The following is a 20,527-nucleotide window of genomic DNA, read 5'->3' as shown; positions in this document are numbered from 1 at the left end:
CCTGCAACCTTTCTGATTATTAAAATGGCCTAAATGATGCTCAGTTATGCCACGGGAAATCTAACTAAATGCAGTTTAATTCAGCTATAATCATACTGTTTGGATCATTCAAATCATGGGTGAAATTTGGCCACACATTTTCTATGTTTGACAGAGCTTTTTTGTTAGGTAAAGATTTTTATAGTCATTTAATGATATTTTTGTACTAAGGGCAGGAAATATTATGGAGGATGAAAGCAGAAATAGTCCACATGTTACATCTTCAGGGGCAGTGACTATGTTAGCTTAACATAGTGCTAAGAGTGTTACGTTGGTGCCTGTCAAGTAACGCTAATGTCAGACAAAGTAAACTTAAATGACCTGCTTTTAATGTTAAAAGTTAAAATGTTAAATGTTCTTCTCTCCTCATCAAAGGATGATTGCTTTCAGATTGTTTAATTGTTTACATAATTAAGTTAATCAGATCAATTTTTCCCAGTCTGCACTGAGCCAGCAGTTAACTTCATCTGTGTCAGACTTGTGTCCCTGAAAACTTGTCCATTTTTGTAGCTCTGGTGGGTAGTTTAATAAAAACTGTGGCCTCTACCTGTAAATGTTGCCTTTTTATGTCACTAAACCACAGAGAAATATTTGTTAATTAATTTTTAAATGCTTAAATAACTTTTGAAATTATGGCTATGAGTATTGTCAAAAAACATGAATGAAGGGAAAATAGTTATTTGACAACCTTGATACAAATACATTAAGCACATCCCTGGATATAACTTAAACATACAGTGAGAAAACACTCTGGTGTGTTATTTCATAAGCTGTGTTCCCACTTTTGAGGATGTGACTGATGCAACAGTTGCCTACTCAGTTGAAATGTAACTGTTCTTGTTTACAGAAGGCCACAAGAGTCTTTATTCTCAAAACAGTTTACATTTTGCTATATCACTTTACTACAAGCCAAGGAACATTCTTGAAATAATTAAAATTGGTATTATGTAACTGCAAGAAAACCTTGCTTTACTCCACTGTAAGATAGTTTGTGACATTTCTGCCACTTCATTTGTGAAGACTGGGTCCCCCGGCACAATTTACAAAAGTTATTATGCTTCCTATATAAATGTGTCAGGGAGAACCATTCAGTGCTAAGATGATGACAAATGACAAATCCAGAGACATGCCTTTGAAGCAGAACAAAAATGATAATATAGAAATATCACTAAGTAATTATTACTTTAATAAGTTTTAGGTGCACCTGTATGGTTCCAAACACTGTTATTTTTATGTGAATGTGTGCTTGGGTGTACTAAGTCAGTACTGAGTTATACGTTTTTGTTTTTATTTTAAAGAAACATTTACTAAGGGCTAACTGAAGTTGAAACTCTGGCAGAATCAAGGCTCTAGTGTCTCTAGGGTGTCTTTTAATGATTTATCAATGAAGATGTTATAAAATCAGTTTGTCACACAATGTGCTTTTCAGCAATTCTGCCCTCAAATTCACTATTTAATACGGCAAAACAAATTTAAAGTCAGATTTTAATTCACAGATTTTTGAAACAATATTGTTCGGCAATAAACTGCATTTGCCCAAACTGGTTGCCTAAGCTGACTCTGTAATCCTTCATGGTCTGAGTGCCTTCTCTGGATTGTATCTCTCAGGCGCCATGAACTGGGCTCTGGCAGCTCAATCCAAACCAGATTATTTGCTGAATTGACCCAAACCAAAATGACTTGTCTTGGTTTTTACTGATGGAAGAAAGAAAAAAGTTGGCAAAATTGGAGTTTTGATACAGATATCAGATTTTGGTATATACACCATGAGGGATAAAACCTTCCCCATCTCTTTTGAGAGTTTCCCAAAAACTTTTTCAGAATATTAATTTATGCTGCTTGAAACCAGATGTAATACTGCCATTTACTTTGATGCAAGTCAGAAAAGGACCTAGGAAAGAACAAAAGGTTCTTGGCTAGCAAAACAGAAGACCACGCAAAAAGATAAGAAAACATAGTTTTCACTCTTCCATGTTTGTGTTTAAGATTCTGGGTTATACTTGACACTGTGGCCTCTGTACACAGAGGGAGAATAGAAAGTAATTGCAGAAATGTCTTGTAAATGTTCATAAAAGATCTGGTCCAAACTCAAGCTGGTTTAGATTACAATAAGCAGACATGCCGATTGATACCAGCTGAGAATCTGGCACAGTGGCATAGCTGGCGCTTCATTTTCATATTAGGTATATTTATTTTCCCCCAATAAAACCACTGAGTCACAGCGTGGGCTGGGTTTTAAATAAATTTCCTTTGTTTTGGGAACTGGAATCTTTCAAATTTAGAGACTTAAGTGAGGACAAAACTTCTTCAGATTATCTAGCTCTTACTTATTATATACTTGAAATTCTGGGCCAGCTTTTTATTTTTGTCCTTGTTACAAGACTTAAAATGGAATTTTTCTTCAGCTTCACTGCTGGGTATGTCCCTTTGTGTTAGGCATTAGTAGCTTTTTGAATTACACTGGTCCTACTATGCATCTGATTAAAATTCTTGACATTGCAAAAGTAGACTTGTTATGTTGATAATGATTTTTTTTTCCCAAATTATAAAAGAGAAAATAAAAATTTAAATAATCAAACTGGCAACCCCCCCCCCATTTATATTTTCCAGATATAAATATATATAGCCTAGCATGGAAAAATCAAACCTTACTTGCTTTTCTTGCTCTGTTGAAGACTGGATCTGTATTTGGGGCCACAGCATACTAACATGATTTAACTGCCCTATAATGAACTGTGCTTTAACAAAGCCCATTGATAACAGACCCAACAGCCTGAATCAATTTTTTTCACAAATAATTATCCCTTTAGATCTAAATCTTACACAAAATTGACCTGATATAACAATCCCATTTTTCTCATTTCTCTCAATGCAAATTGTAGTCAGCGTGTTAATTGTGCTTTTCTTCACTGCTCTGTTCTGAAAATGCCATTTAAACCCTGATGGAGTAACATAGCCTCCGTAACAGTGCCCTATACTGACATTCCCTTTGAACGGGATGTTTCTTATTCTGATACAGCAAATCAACCATCCATTACAAAGCAATGTTGCTCCTTGAGCAAAGGAGCATTTACCCATCTAGCCCATAGGTCACCACAGCAAGGCTGGGTGGTATTTAAAGCTACATTTTCACTGTTTGTGAGCTATCTCAGTGTGCAGACATAGCACCTGCAAACTGCTTCCTCTCTTCCTCAACCTGTGCCAAGCTTCCCCTCTAGACAAAAGGTGCTGAGGGCCTGGCTGAGCACCAGTTCCCCTCCTCCAGCTCTTCAGAAATGGCTGGGCTGTGTTCTTGCAGCACAATCCAGCCCTTAAATCAAAGTCACTGCAAACTGACTTTTCTTTCTTTGTGCTGTTTGACTCTCAAGTGCTGGAAAATGCTGTAATATTAAGTAGTAGGGAAAAAACTATCAATCAGGGAGTGCTTGTGTGGTGGGTAGAATAAGATAACAAAGACACTGTGATTTTTCAGCTTTAACCTCTGTGGCTAGAACTGAAGATGGAATGCCTGAATGACTTTACCTAGTGTTTTCATATATTCTTTCAACTTTGCTTATCTAATTGAAAGATAATCCACAGATCTCAGAGGTGAAAAGTTGGTTTACCAAGCACAATCATGGGAATTTGGTAAATATTGCCATAATCACTGGGAATATCTCCAGAGCCATTGTTTAGGATTTGTTCTTGCTCTCTTGGGTTGACTGATGTTGTTTTAAATGAGATTCAGATACAATTTTAGCCTACCAACAATTCTTAAATTAAGTAGTTTCATGTATCTCCACCGAAGCTGCAGTCACTGCAGTAAAGCTGTAGTACTGACATGATGCAACTATGAGCCTTAACAGATCTGTCCTGTGGATCCTTGTTTCCTGAAGCAGTGTCTATAAGAAAACCTTGCAGAACTCAGAAGCAACTGCAATATTGCTTACTCTGAGTAGACATCAAAATTTGCTTCCCTATTAAAAAAAAAAAAGCAGCAAGTAAAATAGGTGGAAGTGCCTCCTCAAAGGTGCTTTCTGTAACTGTGTCTATATCAAGAAAGACATGAGATTTGTTTTGATTAATTTTCTTTATGGTGCATACTTTCTCTTTTAGAAATTTGAAGTTTGTAGCAATATAAAACCATACAGTAAAATAATTATAAATAACGGACTGTAGGAACTTACCTTTGTAATAAGAATACATATTCCTTGCCTACATGACAGTGCCTTTGGATTATTCCATGTAAAAATTTAATATACTGTTTACTTAGAGTTTTAAGAAATATTTTTCAACACCTGATATTTAAAGTACCTATTAGCACTTATTAGCTGTCTTTTTTAAGTTAATATGACCTCCTGAACTGTTTGTATGAGAGGAGGAAATATTGTGTATCTTGTTTTTTATGTGAGAAGCTGAGAAGCAGTGATTGACTTGTCTACCTTAAAAAATGCATTTTGGATTTAGAAGAGAAACCAAATTTCCTGTGTACTTGATCCACCATTGAAATTCTATGCTTCTTGAAAAGTGTATTGTGAAAATAATAAACCCAGGAAATAACCCACAAAACGTAAGATGCAGAGGCTTCTGTATCTGTGAGATCTCCAGGTTTATCAAGATACATACCTGGTTCTTCCTCCTGTTACAGCCTCTTAAAAATAGAAATTAATATACTGGTAGCACCACTGGCTGGCAGGAAATCCAAGTCTGCCAGGATGTGAACTGGAAACATAAAGACATAAATCCACTCGGCCTCTACCCAGCATTTGCAGCCATGAATCAGGGACCTGATGTCCTTGTATTTCCTTTTTATACCTTTCTGTAGAAAACAATATTGTTAAGAGCTTATGAGTTCTTCTTTAAGCTACCCGTAGGACATTTGCAGCATAAACAAGTTGCATAATATTTCTGTGAAAAAACAACGGTAACAGCAAGATTACACTTTTGTCAAAAATTTTGATTGCTGACTTGGAGGCAGATACATCATCAAATCAAGACTAAATAAACCCCTTCAACCAGTTCTTCTACATTATTCATTTATTTTGTTTGTTTTGTGAAGTTAGATATTATCTGTATTTATAAACTTGAGCTATTTCTGTAGAGAGTACTATTTGTATGCATTACAATTGGCAAAGTCATTCAGGTTAAATATTATTCTTTATTAATCAGTTTTCTTCCCATTCTTTGCCAGCAAAAATAATAGTAAATTCAAATCAATATGAGTTTCATACAAGGCAGGAGCATAATGCTTTGGCTTCAGAAGTCCAAACCTATTTACACCACAGCTGATGAAAAAAATGGCATTGATTTCTTGCAGTGAAGTATCAAGAAACCTTACAGGAACTTCTCTTCAAAATGTTGAAGTTTTAATGTTGGTTTCCTAAGTGACCTTGTTACTTATGTATTGCCTGAATATGTCTGCTGGTACATTAACTGAGAGTGCTGAAGTTGAGTACCTAAAATGAGGTACCTGTAGCCTTTCTTTATTTTTTTGTGTAAAAATAGAAGAACCACTGCTGAATTGTCTAACTGCTTACTTACTTTATTGTGCCTTTATTCCAGGTCGCTCTTGTCACGTGAGTCTCTGGCCTCTACAACGTTAAGCTTGTCAGAAAGTCAGTCCACTTTCAGTGTTAAGCAGGAGTGGTCGCATAGGTACAAGACACTTCCTTCTATACCTCCTGACCAAGGTTTACAAAATGGCAGTGATCTGGGGGACTTACTAAGTTTTTCACCTGGAACATCTGTGTCCAGTAACTGCAACTCTAACTCATTACCGTCCTACTTACATGGCATGGAAAATAAGCATTCCCCTTACTCTAGTCCTCGCCATTCCTCAGCCTGGTCTCAATCAGGCCGCTCCAAAAAGAGAGCACTCTCTCTATCTCCTCTGTCTGATGGCATTGGAATTGACTTCAATTCAATCATCCGTACATCCCCAACCTCTCTGGTGGCCTACATCAACAGCTCCAGGACATCGCCAGCAAACATCTCCCCTCAGCCTGAGGTCTATGGACATTTCTTGGGAGTGAGAGGAAGCTGTATAGCCCCAAATTGCTCTATTCCAGCTGCCCAGAAAGGCCTCCTCATGGCTAATGGCAACGTCACCCTCCCAGGGTACATTGAGAATGGGGCTGGTGAGTACCAGCGAATGCAGCAACTGGAGCAAGCCAGCTTGCAGATGGCTGCCACAAGTAACATGGTGATCCAGCAGGGCGTGCTGCCTGTGGACAACCAGGCAGTGGGCGTCCTGAAAAATGAACGTCTGGATGACTTCTCAGGCCGTGTGGTCGACGTGCCACCTCCACCCCTGCTGCTGCCGCCTCCTCCACAAGGGCCACCCCCACCATACCATGCTCACCAGCACCAGCATCCACACAGGCTCCCCAGTCACATTCACCAGCTGCCTGTGCCTCCTTCTGCCCCAGGCTCCCTGCTTGATGAAGATGGTGAGCTAGATGATTTCAATGGCAAGCATGGCTGTCGCTGGGTTGACTGTGGTGCACTGTATGACCAGCAAGAGGAACTTGTGCGGCACATAGAGAAGATCCATATAGACCAGAGGAAAGGAGAGGACTTCACTTGCTTCTGGGCAGGGTGCCCACGAAGGTACAAGCCATTTAATGCCCGTTATAAACTGCTGATTCACATGAGAGTCCACTCAGGAGAGAAGCCGAACAAATGCACAGTAAGTCTGAATTCTGTCTCTCTAACCAATAAAAGGCTCTCTATTACTCATGAAAATATAGAGAAGTTGTAACTCTGCCTTTGTTTTTCCTAGTTAATGGTGTGCTTTTTTAACTAGTCTGTGTGAACGAATGACTGCTCCATCTTTCCACCTAGATAGAGAGGAAAGGTATTCTTTAATTTGATAGGTACTGGCAGATAGGATTAGATAAAATTTAATATTCTAAATTTATAAACTTTCACTATAGACTGCAAAAGTGACATGATAGACCCTCATAAAGCAAAACTTAAGTACCATCAGTACTTAAGTACCTGCATGAAGGATACATGCAGGAAGAGTGCTGCAGAATAAATGGCACAATTTATCCTGAAATATTCTTGCATCATGTTACTCCTTTTTGACTTGAGGAATTTTCAGGATCTTGCATAATATTACCATGAGAAACTGAGAAGAGTTGGGTGTTTTTTAAGGCAGTTGTTTGTTTCATTACTAACAAACACAGCCCTCTTTCCATGAATATAGTAGGAATAAACCACATAATTTCTCTGTTCACAGATTCTAGCAGTGAGCATTCAACCCCTGAAGTCATGTTTTTCTTGCTGTTTTTCTTAGGGTCACTTCAAGTCAATCTCACACATATGTAATCACATAGAGTAACAATCTAGCCAGTAAACCCTAAAATCAGTTTATGTTCAGACTCCAGTGAACCATCTACAGTCTCTGTAATTCAGATTCTTGATTGGCCTTACATATAGTCTGTATTTCGGATGATGATTAGCTTACCCTTAATAAGTGCTTATTTAGTGTCAGCAGAAAGCAGCCTCACCAGTGCTGTTTCCAGTCCTCAGCGTAACCTAACAAAACAATGAATATGTAATTTCTAGGAATAACTGCTGATTATTATTCACTTGAAAAAATATTTGTTTATATGTTGTGAAATGTAAATTGGTGCTACGAGTCTATTATGGCGTGTACCTAGTTGAATAATTTTCTTACCATGATGTAGATGTTTGCTTGTACAATAGAGCAAATTTTTTTCTTTCACTTCTGTTACTTCAAAGGGCCCATCTCCTTCAGGGAGAGCAGATACCTTCCCAGATTTCTTTCTTGAATTTAAAGGACCTGGTAGAGGTTGTGTCATAATGCTAGGAAGACTTTATCCTCCCCTTTTGTCACACCAGAGCCTGAACTCAGGCTCTCTGCTCTCTCAATACTTTTTTAAATTCCGTAATATTCTCTTTTCTGCTCTCCAGATAATATTGGATCAGAGCTTATCATTAATTTCAGTTTCTCCTCAGGGACTTCTTGCCAGCTTTGTGGGGAGAGAGAGAACGTGAATAAAGAATTATTAGGAGTCAAGAAAGTAATTTTTCAAGGGAATAGCGCACAGCAAAAAAGAGACAAAGAGAGACATCAGCAGATGAGTGAGGGCAGACACCACTATGAAGAAAGAGGGCAGGAATGGTGGAAGTGCACTTTAAAAAGAGTAATGCAAGTACCCAGGGTCTTTCTAGTCAGAGAATTGTGATGAGGGATCCAGTAAGACTGGGGAAAACATTCTGTTAGTAGCATTCTATACTCCATGCCCTCCCTGTTCAGAAAGGATGCTTACAGTGACCTACTCATGATTATGAGTCCTCCTTGAGGAGTCCTTAGCTTTGAAAGAAATGTTATTCACTGATGATAAATATGTTAATGTTCAAGTGGATAAGGAACGTCATATGATAACGTTTTTGAGATTACTAAACCTAAACAAAAGTGTGTGCCAAATCATGCTGTGTTGCAAAAAAATGGGAGGTATCTATAGTAGCTTCTCAAAGAGTGATTGCTTTCGTAAACATCAAAAAGTGTGATTAATTTTACTGAATTTCAGCAAGTGTTGCTGGATAGTGCCAAGAAGTTTGCATATCAGAAGCAGCAGCTACATACTTATCTTGTTTTCATGTTTAGAAGTGTAATGAAATGTATAAATACTCAGGGTGACGTGATAACCCTCATAATGTGGGTGTAAATCTGGAACATAGGCCCCCTTTCTTGGGACACGCATGCAGAAATGATATTCTTTAGCAGGGTTCGAGTGAAACAGCTTGCTGCTTTCTTCCTTTATCCTTTCACAGATAGTGTGAATTTGGCTTTCTAATGCCAAGGGACCATGGTCTGGAAGTCTCTCAATATGTTTAGGAAACTGTACTTCATACCTTTCTCACCAAGCAGTGAAATTTACAAACATATCAATATAATTTAAGCTTTTCAACTGAGATTTTAAGTGAGGTATTAGGGAGAAAACTTTGGGGAAGATGATCGTGAAGTATGATTTCTGTAATTAACAAAAAATTATGCGAAAGAAATCTGAAATTTTTCGTCAAACCTGTATGAATTTATGCATTTAAGTGATAAATCGAAACAATCCATTCATAGTCTTTATTTGTGCACCTAGGGTCTTTCTAGATTTTATTTTCTGGTCCTACATGTAGGATGCCTCTTTCTCTAAAATCATTATAAAGTAAAAGTCTACATCCACTGCTGTTTGCAGACTAATAAGAGGCAGTCTAGTAGACCAAGCAGGGAAGGAAAAATGCCAAGTACACATCTATTATGTGAACCAACCAGATCTACTACAGAGAATATAGCAGAAGTAATAGGTCTTTGGGAGGAACTGTCTTAATGTAACTTACCAAGACTTCCTGTAATCAAAGGCAGCCAGTTACACCAGTCACCTTAGTGACATCACACACTAGTCATTGTGTGAGCATTTTATGTGTTGATGGTTCCTATCGTTTTGCAAGAGACAGTCTTCTCATTAAGCATATATGGCTATGGGTCCTAGTCAGTATATTTATCATGCAGTATTTGTTGCTGTGCAGCTGAGTGTTGAAAGTGTATTATTATATACTGTGTTGTATATCCCAACGGATTGCTGTGATAGTTCAACAAGCTTTGCAAGGTTTTAGTAGTACAAGGTCAGGGTTACTTCTAAGTTGTATTGTTGCAACACTAATAGAGATAATGCAGAATCAGATGCACAACTAATTAAAAGCTGAACTTCATAAAATCATTTTATTCTTCTCTGTTATTGCTCTGTGATGATGAAATCATATATTTGAGAAGGGACTCGAAGAACAGCTAGGACTGCAGTACTTGATGTGCTTATAGTTAAAATCCGAGCCAAACAGAATATTCCTTTGACCTCAGCATTTGTTTTGGCACATCTGAACTAGTTTCTATTTATCTATGTAATAAAAATTTGAAGTGGTAAACTATAGCTACAAGCGATACTCTAGTCATTAGTTCCTTCTTGTTCTGGATGAGCAGTCTTCTTCAATTCTGGAAGATAAAAGGGTTGTGGGGTGAGTATTAATCAGATAGCAGCACATAAAAATATGTGACGATCATGCTAATCAGATCCAAACTTAAAGTCAAACATTCTTAAGGTCAAAAACTCAAAACATACTTGTCCCTCTGTACAAAGGTAACTAGGGTGGAATGGAAAATAATTGCATACTGGTCCTGACAGATTTGTTTCATATTGTTGTTTTTCTGTGAATTGGGCTCTTTTTTTCCAGCTTTACCTGAATTTGCTGCCAGAGCTGCATGTTCAGATTTGGTCTTGGCAAATTGATGCAATATACTTTTTCTGTGTACTGAAAAATCATGGTGTATTTGTCATTCCTGCCCATTTTTAGAAGATTGGTTCTTGTTCTAAAAAATGCACTGTAATTTTAAAAGGCATGAATTTCATGGAGTCTTGCATTTTATTTTACATGGGAAGCCCAAGTAGGTGACTATGCTTGGCCTTGCTTTATTGCATGGAAATTTGTGAAGTTGAAGAGTACCTGCATGCAAGAGGGAGGCCTCACCTGAAGTTGACTTGTTTCGAATAGGAATTCATTAAATAGCTGTTAAAATGTATTGGGCTCCCTTATTTTTCATTAAAACATCTTTCAGGTTCTATTCCAACTTACTGCATCTGGAATGCATTCTTCATTTCAGTGACCTGGTTTAAAGACTAAAAGAAATTATTCATGACATAGTAATATATATATTTAGTGCCTATTCCTAAACTTTTTTATATGAAGTAGGTATGGCATGTTCAAACATGTTGTATTTACTTATTAATCTATGCATTAGCTTGTACTGTGCAGGAATAAGTGAAAGAAGAAAAAGTTAAATGAAAAATTGATGTTGAAATGCAAGCAGTTAGTACGCCAGGGGTTGAGATAAAATCTGTAACATTTGCCAGCAGTTACCACACAATGGTATCTGAGGTTCCCTCAGATTTCCTCTGGATTAGGAAAAAAAGAGAGTTCCCCATAGCTGTGGAAACTCCACAGTAGCAATTGGCAAATGCTGACCTTTTGCTCTCTTTGGCTGTACCTGTGAGCTTATTTTCTACTCAGTGTTCCTTCTTCTGTAGTGAGTATTTTTGTACTTTTCAAGTTCAGCTGCAATAAGAGGTACTTAATTAGCCTTATTGTCATGCTATGCAAACAGTAAGCTTAATATATTTATTCGGGTGCAAATAGCAACAGCATGTTGTTAGAGATAAATTTCAGGCTCTCTCTTTGCAGTTTCATTCAGGTACACTAGGAATGTTTCCCCTTTTTAAACTGAATTCAATGTTTTTGCTTTCTATAAGTTCTGAGCTATGCTTCAGCACAGTGCCATTAGTGTTTTAAAGTATGGGATAGTAATACTTATACTGCACTTTTTATCACAGCTGCTTGGTGTGATTTAAAGCAATAAAATTGCTAGTATTCCTGTCAGATTTGAAGCAACATCCATTTAACATCTGCTAAATATCTGAAATTATCCCACAACACATCAGTCTACTAAGCACGTAAAACAGAAGGTACGGTTTAAAAAAAAACCCATAAAACTTAAAACACTTGTATAATGTTTTTTTGAGACACAAGTAAACATCTTCAGGTGAGTATTTAGATAGACGTGTGTGTGCTATTTGAAGGACATGTGCTTGGAACGTGGTGTAGAAGATGAAATATTTATTAAAACCAGAAAAGCATTCTTTAAAAATTATGGGGATTTTTTTTCCATCTTCAGGCTTTAGCAGTGTGCCTTCATATAGTGTGCTATATATAGCATGTACTATATATTTTATGTACAGCACATGCCACTGTTTCTTGTGATAAGGAAAGACCATATCAAATCCTATATTGCACTGAAGTCTTCACCAAATTGAAACTATAAAAATTTTTGTATGTTTTTGCTTACATGCTTGCAGAAGAATTTCACTATGCTACAGTAGCAATTGAGCACCTAGTCTTAAACATTGTTAAAAGAACAGTAATTTAATTGTAGAGTCAAGTTGCTGAAAGTCAGAGAATGCCAAGTTTATTGTTCTCGCCCATTTTTTCAGTAATTCAGTAAAGTAACTGAAACAGAAATGCCATGGAAAAGGCAGAGATGCATGAGTAATTAGGTGATATCGTGGTGTATAGACACAGAAAAGTTGAGTTTTAATTTGCAACCATAGAGCTAAGACTTCCTAAGTCTCACAAGTTTATGCAATCTTAGTAACCTACTGGTTTTGGTTATGATGTTTTAGCTGTTTAAAGGAAAAACAAATTATGAATTGTGGGTGTGCCTCCACAAACAGCTCAAACCCATGTGATCACATCAGATGGCATCTAGCTTAAGCTAATAAATCTTACTTCTCAGCAATGGTACTAATGGTCTTTTGATATTATTCTTTCAGTATGAGATACATAATGTGACCATAGTTCAAAATGTAATGATGCGTGCGCTTCCTGTGGCTGCTTAAGATGCAAAACTTCCACTTGAGTTCAGTCAGCACCTGAAGGCTTATGGTATCCAAGGTACTGACCTTTCATATCAAAGCATCTCTTTATGCATTCAAAAATGCAAAGCAAACCCCTTTCTACATTTAGATGTGGAACAGTGAAGATGACAGTGAAACATGATAGCCAGAGAACCATATTTTATGTTAAACAATAAAATTTATGAAGCCTCTAATTTAATTCTTGTTCTTTTAATGAATAATTTTATTTTTCTATTAAGTATTTTAACCAGCTTTTCTTGGCTTTTAACTTAGATATTTGGAAAATTTAAGACAGATTTTTAATGATTTTTTTTCAAACGGGCATCTTTTTAGTTTCACTGTAGTCCAGAACATGACTGTGAAGTATCCAAAAATAACAATGAACATTCCTAATTGCACAAACACTTACGTTTGTGTGGAAAGGTTTCTAATTTATTACCTCTTTGTGCTTGTGGATAGGCACAAAGATTATATTTTACTTATTTTCATTTCCCTGTAGCATGATTTTAATGGAACATTTTTGAGATTTTCTTCATTGCTGTACCAAAATATAAATAAATGGTAAACGAAAAAAATTGAAGCACTCTTAAAAGTTTAATCTACTTGAAATGTGGAATCCCAAATGAAACTTTGTATCTGCTGAAAATTTAGAGGTTGGTTTTGGGTTTTGTTTTGTTTGGATTTTTTTTTTTTTAATACCAGCGTTTTAAACTAGAAAATTATTTGAATTCCAAGCTGGGGGGGGCGGGGAAGTGCGGCTAATGCTAAAGTTCTGGTTTTGGAGCAGGTCTGTGTGAAGTGATTGCTCTCCAAGCCATAAAATCTTTTTACATAACTTCTGCTCTTTTCTGCCAATTTTACTTTGCATTTACAGCATCCCTGTTTGGTTGATGGCTGGACCTGTATCAGGAACAGAGTGAGTAAATTATGAAGCTTTCCATTTACTGATAGAAAAGCCTAACAATATCTGATGGGAAAACAGAAAATGCAAGCTATGATGCAGTCACAACAGAAATAGACAGAAACCATTCCCAGAAAACATTATTCTGTTTTAAAGAAAGGAAGAGAGAAGTAGAGGGAACTAGTTAATAGATTTTAATGTACATTGCAATGTTACTTCTTCAGAAAGGAAATACAGTTTTAAGCACAGGTAAACACAGTGTCGGCTTTTATTCAGGTGATTGACAGATTTTCTAAGGATTAGAGGTTTTATGAATGGTTCTGGTGCTCTGTGGAGAGTTTCCCAGACATCTAAGTCTGATCGTTTATCTGTGAACATAGGCTTTAAAAACAAATGTTAAGAATTAAGCATCATAGAACAGTCATTGGATTATTTGTACAGAGTAATTAAGAAATGGAAAAATGCCACATACCTTTTTGTGCACCTGTGATTGCACTAGTGAAATACATTGCAGACCAAATGCAAATATATTCTGAAGCATTTTGACATGTTAAGGTATTCTTTGACCTTTTTTTTAGCATTCAGATTTAGTTTAAGATATTTTTGCTGACTTAATGTTTAAAGGAATCAAGAAAAGGGACTGGTCCTGTGAATTTTTAACAGCAATAGTCTCATGGACTTTAGTGAGATTCTTCCAGGCAGAATCATGAAGTCAATGACACACAACCCAGTGACTCCATTGATTTCAATGGCATGTCTTGAACACAGGTTTATACACCTATTTACATGGAATCATAGAATCATTTAGGTTGGAAAAGACCCTTAAGATCATTGAATTCAACTGTAAACCTAACACTGCGAAGTCCACCACTAAACCGTGTCCCTAAGCGCCACGTCTACACATCTTTTAAATAACTCGAGGGATGGTGACTCAGCCACTTCCCTGGGCAGCCTGTTCCAATGCTTGACAACCCTTTCAGTGAAGAAATATTTCCTAATATCCAGTCTAAAGCTCCTCTGACTTTTTGAGGCCATTTCCTCTTGTCCTATTGCTTTTTACTTGGCAGAAGGGACCAACACCCACCTCGCTACAATCTCCATTCCGGTAGTTGTAGAGAGCAGTAAGGTCTCCCCTCAGCCTCAGGCACACTAATTCAAACACTGAGGAAGACAAGAATCAACTTGATTCTCTCTGATCCCTGAAGCAATTCTTTTTTACTGCCATTGTAGTCCCAATTAGCTGAGGTGGCATTTAGCAGGTGCTAAAAGCTTGTGTACTTTTACAGATAGATAATTGCAGCGTAGGTTTCCAAAGAACTTGGAGAGTGTAAGGATTAAGCACGGTTCAGAACATGATGGACTCTCCCTATAAATGGTTGAAATAGGCTTCTTGGACAAGGATATTACCAATACAGCCAGTGCAGTGCAGTCCTCTGTTACAGAAATGCAACTGCTGTTGATCTTGTGTAAACAGGGCTTGAATAACTGCTGAACAAAATTTTCTGAACAAGGCTGCATGGAAACAGCAAGGTCTTTTTAGAGGGTAGTCACTGTGAAGGTGCAGTCTGTGTCTGTGTAGAGTGCTGAACTAACTGAGAAAAGGAAATTCAGAAAGAGGAGCTAGTGAGGATGCTGTGACTGTTTTGTCTAGAATTGCTGTGGGACTCAGCTCTGTTCAATGCATCTGGGTTTGCTAAACGTTGGTATAGCCACACAGTGATTGTTTTTTGATATCACCTTTACCTACTCCGAGTGCTTGTTTTTCCTGTCTATTAAAGACTGTTTTGATTTAGGTTTGATACTTTCTTACCATCATTTTTAAGGACATATAGTGACTTTATTCCATGAGTACTCAGCTCTTGAGAATTAACACACATCACTACAGAGTTCAAGATCACAAGTGAATCATTTTAGAGAGATGTCACTGTGGTAAGAAATTCTTTTTCAGAGCTGTTTCTGCATGAAATGTTGAAATGTAATGTTCCTCATCTGTCCATGAAGCAGTGTGCTTGATACAAAGAGTTGTTATAAATAATTTCCCTCCCTCTCTTTTCTCCCTCTTTGAATGCTTTCTATTGGTCATCAACTGGCACAAGCTCAAGGAAAAGATGACAACGTGCCTTTATGGGTACTCTTGGTACATTTCTATAAATGCATTCAAACTGGCTCTTTACTATATTCTTTACTGTTTAACATTTGCAGAATTGCCTCCAAGTTTAATCAGATGTAAACGTCAAGCAATGCCACTGTTCTTCAAGGTCTGTCATACTGCTGATGGATGTATTTTCCTAGTAACATTAAGATTTCTGTTTTAAGAAATTACAGCTATGCAAACAAGCTTATCTGGGCTGACAATAAAAAATCATTGATTCTAATTAGGAGTCGTCACATAATAGAAAAAGACAAGGCTTTTTTTGTTCCACAAAAAGCCTGCTTTGCCTGCTTGCAAAAATGCATGGATTTCTTTCCAGTGGCTTTACATAATTGGTATGGCAAAGTTTCAGTCCTGTGATCTTACAATTTCCAAGTGATTCAGACACACTTGTGGAACCTTGTTTAAGGTATTTGATGGTAATCATTACAGAAGTTGGTAGATAGCATGAACATGAGGTCTCCTTTGTTTAAAGGAGTGGGTTATGCATAAACTGAATTAAGGAATATTTATGTTGAGACTGCTGAGATTATTGAGACTCCTTTTTTAAAAATAAGCCACTGTTGAGAAACAAGGCTGCTCAGCTCTGACTGACTTACAAGGACTCTTGGCTTTTGAATGCCTGGACTAATGTGGTCTGAATCCATTGTGTAAATTAACAATGTGATCTGCTAAGTTGTGACACTGATTTTATGTCTGCACCAGTGAAGCAGGTCAATTATTGCATAACTTGTCAAGGAAAGAGACATACAGATTGAGCATATACTGTAGAAATCATTATAATTGATTGCTCTGCAGGCAGAGTGACTGAAAATATACAACGTATCATCAGTTACATGAATCTCTGTGAAGCCTGTGTTGGGAACATGGCATTTCAGTGAATCAATGGAGAGTTTGATTCCAAATTAAAAGCAAGCCATCTGCAAGACTGTTGATCTGCTTCAATTGTGATGAGGTTCTCAAAAGTCTGTCGTGTGTATTTGTGAGAGCTGACATTTTCTTTGAAGGCAGAGGTCTGCTACTTCTGCTTCTGGTTGTCAGGAGTTGCTGAAGGGCCACTGAATGCAACATTAATCTCAGAATACTGAGTCTGACTCATCACACATCTTGAAAAATGGTCATGGCCTCTTTGGAAACTCATCTTCTTCCCTGATCCTTCAGCCACCCACAGTGAAAAGCTTTTGAGTTAATTTTTTCATTTCTTTTATGCTTATCAGTGCAAGATGCATAGTGGTCATATGTTGCAGATAGTCTTTGCAAGGCTTAGAAGACTACAAAAATGAACTCATCATAGCAGGTTCTGTTTACTAATTTCAGTTCTTCTTTCATCATACTAGTATCTGGGTTCCATTATCTAAGAGGAGGTGGGTCACTGAATCCATCACCATGGGCTTTTGCAGATGAACAAAGTTCTAAAGTGTTAGTATCCTTCTAGTTTATGCTGTATCTTACCGGCATGACAGACCTTCCATTACCATCAGACGAAAATGGTATCTGGTCAGCAAAGAAATGGTATACCTGCCCACTCGCCGAACCTGAGGGCGACAGAGAAGACTAAAGTGAGCTGAATAAGGAGAATTCTTGATTGCTTATGGGAAGGAGGACTGTGTTCGTCCAGCCCCTGCAGATTTCCATGACTGTGAAGTTCTGATACGATCTTAGCTCAAAGATGTTAGGAGTTTTTGAAGAGGAACAAAAGATGGGAACAAACTGCTTTGGTAAGGATGAATAACTATAAGAAGTTGTTGCAGTAAAAATGCAGTCTTGATAAAGGAAGGAGAGTGAGAGGAAAGTGTGCTCTATTTATATTCCCAGAAAATGAGAAAACCTAAGTAGGTTATCTGTCTCTCAGGCCTTATCTTGAGATACTTTTTCCTTCAATAGCATGTAATATAATAGAGCACCGTGAAGCCTTTAATGGCTCAGAGCACACAAGGCAAGGTTGCAGGAGGGTGAGGCAGCTGCATGTTCCCTTTTAGATGTAATGGGGGAATCATGTCTCAGGTGTGGATACAGAGAGCATGTCTGGGGTTATATGGATGTAGAACATTTCTGTTACAGACTATGCTGGTGGCAGAGACTGGAAACAGATTCTGTGGTGTGTCGTCTTTGACAACCTGGTGCCTGCATCGGGTGTTTCTTACTGCTGCTGCTTGTTTCTCTGGAGGATGGGGAGGAAGGGAATGGTTGCATAGTATATGACTTTGACATGCTGTCATAAGGAAGAGAAGAAAATTAGGCTAGCAGGTTTTACATCATATGTGATGAGGACAGTACACCAGTTTTGGCTATTCTTGTTTTATGCATACTTGCAATTTGCATTTTTTTTTCCCAATTTTCAACCTTTATAGACAGGATTAAGTCAATTTTTTATTAGTTGTGAAGACTTCTCTTCACAGTCCTTGTGAAATTCTGTGCAGTGGGAGCAGTCCACAACACTGACAATGGATATGTGGTACTTGGATCTATTCTGGCATGTATCCAGCAAGCTCAGAGTTTAGGCAGAGTCAGGTCACTTCTGTCTGTGTAAGATGATATAGGTACAATCTTAGTGATCCTGAGAGCCTCCCTCAGTGGACTAGTGACATGAGCCATACAAACAACAAGGTCTTATTTTATTAAGTTCTGGGAAAATCACAAACTCAGTTATTCTGTTTTACCTCTAGAGTGACACTGTATAGAATCTGACTCATTACTATGGGTTTGGTATATATACCTTGTGGTGCTATGTATTCCATGAGTTTTCATGTTTATTGAAAGTCTTTTTTTTTAAAAAAAAGAACTACTCTTTTTAATCCCTTTGTATGGTAAGAGTAAGCTGAATTAAATACCTTGAGCTCTTCCAATTTTTGAATGGGGTTCTTTGCATTAACTCATTCAGTATTTTGGCTTGCTTGATCAGTAGATTTTCCAGAAACTGCATGTTTTTCCTTCTGAAGTTAAAAGTTTAGACAAAATGCAATTTCTCTTAATGAACTGTGGACCTAATTTATTAACAGATATGTTTTTCTTTCTAAGTTGATTAAAATCTTTACAAAGAAAAATGTTTTGACTTGAGTCCCAGAAAAATAATTGTCCATTCTATAAATTCGCAGTAATTTAATTTTTTCAAGATCATGATCTAACATTGTGTTATTGCCATAACACCCTCCTCTCTAAACAGTCACCACTTCAAAAACAAGTGCAGACAAAGAAAATAATTTAAATGAGTTAATTGAAGTTGCACAGGAAGTTATGAAGTATTCGACCTGTGTAGAAAAGACACGTGTTTTGGGAAAGCTAAAACAGTAAATGAAACATCTGTCCCTGGTAAGGAGCAGGCACAGTGTGTTGTATTTACTTATTTATTTGTTTGTTTATTTCATTATTTTCTTTGAGTATTTTCATCTATATTAGCCTGTGAGATAAGATAAAATGATCTGTTCTCAGGTTCTGTCTTCTGGTTCTGGTCATACCAGAGTTGCTAGCAACATCTGGTCATCTAAGCTTCTTTGAGTTGTTGATATGAAGAGCTGATGAACAAATTCTCAAGTTAGGAAAAAATACTGTCGTTTTCTTTTAATTTGCTGATATATACAAGATTTTGTAGTGTCAGCAGATGAGGTAATCTACGGATATGGGCATTCAGTTTCAAATGATTGTATTACCAGAGCTTCGCATGTTACTGGCCACCTGCAAAGCCATGGTAAATTGTGATTTCTGAACACTTAGTCCGCTACAGGTCCTGAGGTCAGACATGCATTTTATTTTGCATTTGGAATAGACTGGTTATGTACATATGCTATACTACAGCTCAACTAATAGGTAGTAACTTGCGAAGTTTTAGTATCTTGATGGCTTGCAAGTGTACCTGTTGACTGCATATGAGAAGGAACTGTCAGAATTGTAAAACATCCTGGGTGGTTTTTAATAAACCTGTTTTTTAAAATGCTTGGCAATTTTTGTAGATTAGCCCCATTTTTGACAGGAAAATTCTGGAGCATATTGTAATTGTTAGAAAAAAGAAACTGTTAAAAGTTGGAAGTCATTTTTCCAGGTTAGTCATGACCTTGTAAAATGCACTTCAATCTATTAAATTTATACATTGGTTCCCATGGTGCAAAAACTGAACCTTACTATAAATGAGCTGTTGAGTATGTGTGAGAGCTTTGCAGCTGAGGTGAGAAATGAGATGGAAGGGTAGTGAAGCAGCAAAGACCTTGATCACTGTCCTTACAACAAAGATACCCAGGGTGTTCCTGCTGTATTTTCTGTAGGGCGTTGAGCACTTCACAGTGAAATACCTGACTGTTGTCATAGTTTAGCCCCGGCCAGCAACTAAGCACCACACAGCCGCTCGCTCACTCCCCCTACCCCAGTGGGATGGGGGAGAGAATCACAGGAGTAAGAGTGAGAAACACTCCTGGGTTGAGATAAGAACAGTTTAATAACTGAAATAAAGTAAAATAGTAATGATAATAATAACAATATAATAATAATAATAATATACAAAGCAAGTGATGCACAATGCAATTGCTCACCACCCACCGACCGATACCCAAACAGTTCCCGAGCAGCGATCGCTGCTCCCCGGCCAACCCCCCCCCCCCCCCAGTTTCTATACTGAGCATGACGTCACATGGTATGGAATAGCCCTTTGGTCAGTTTGGGTCAATTATTCTGGCTGTGCCCCCTCCCAGTTTCTTGTGCACCTGGCAGAGCATGGGAAGCTGAAAAGTCCTTGACTAGCATAAGCAGTACTTAGCAACAACTAAACCATCAGTGTGTTATCAACATTATTCTCATCCTAAATCCAAAACACAGCACTATGCCTGCCACTAGGAAGAACATTAACTCTATCCCAGCCGAAACCAGGACACTGTCCTTGAATGTGGCCCCCTGGGGAAAAAGTCATTAGCACTTGGAGCAACTTACTGGTGGTATTCAGGAGGTCAGGTGGATTTTATCATGCCATTGTTTCATTATTCAAGA

At 37.6% G+C, this 20,527-nt stretch overlaps 1 protein-coding gene across 2 annotated transcripts in view; it reads left to right on the top strand.

Moving 5' to 3' along the window:
- GLIS3 (GLIS family zinc finger 3) overlaps positions 1 to 20,527 on the top strand; it is a 181,494-nt gene that overhangs the window by 42,280 nt on the left and 118,687 nt on the right. For both annotated transcript variants that reach the window (XM_075726129.1, XM_075726128.1), the window contains exon 3: positions 5,581 to 6,706. In XM_075726129.1, coding sequence (XP_075582244.1) covers positions 5,581 to 6,706 — 1,126 coding nt within the window. The remainder of the gene's footprint in view (positions 1 to 5,580; positions 6,707 to 20,527) is intronic.

The sequence above is a fragment of the Pelecanus crispus genome, chromosome Z, assembly GCF_030463565.1.
Source record: "Pelecanus crispus isolate bPelCri1 chromosome Z, bPelCri1.pri, whole genome shotgun sequence".
Classification (NCBI taxonomy): domain Eukaryota; kingdom Metazoa; phylum Chordata; class Aves; order Pelecaniformes; family Pelecanidae; genus Pelecanus; species Pelecanus crispus.
Note: the sequence above shows the minus strand (reverse complement) of the source record. Positions and strands in the feature narration are given on the sequence as shown.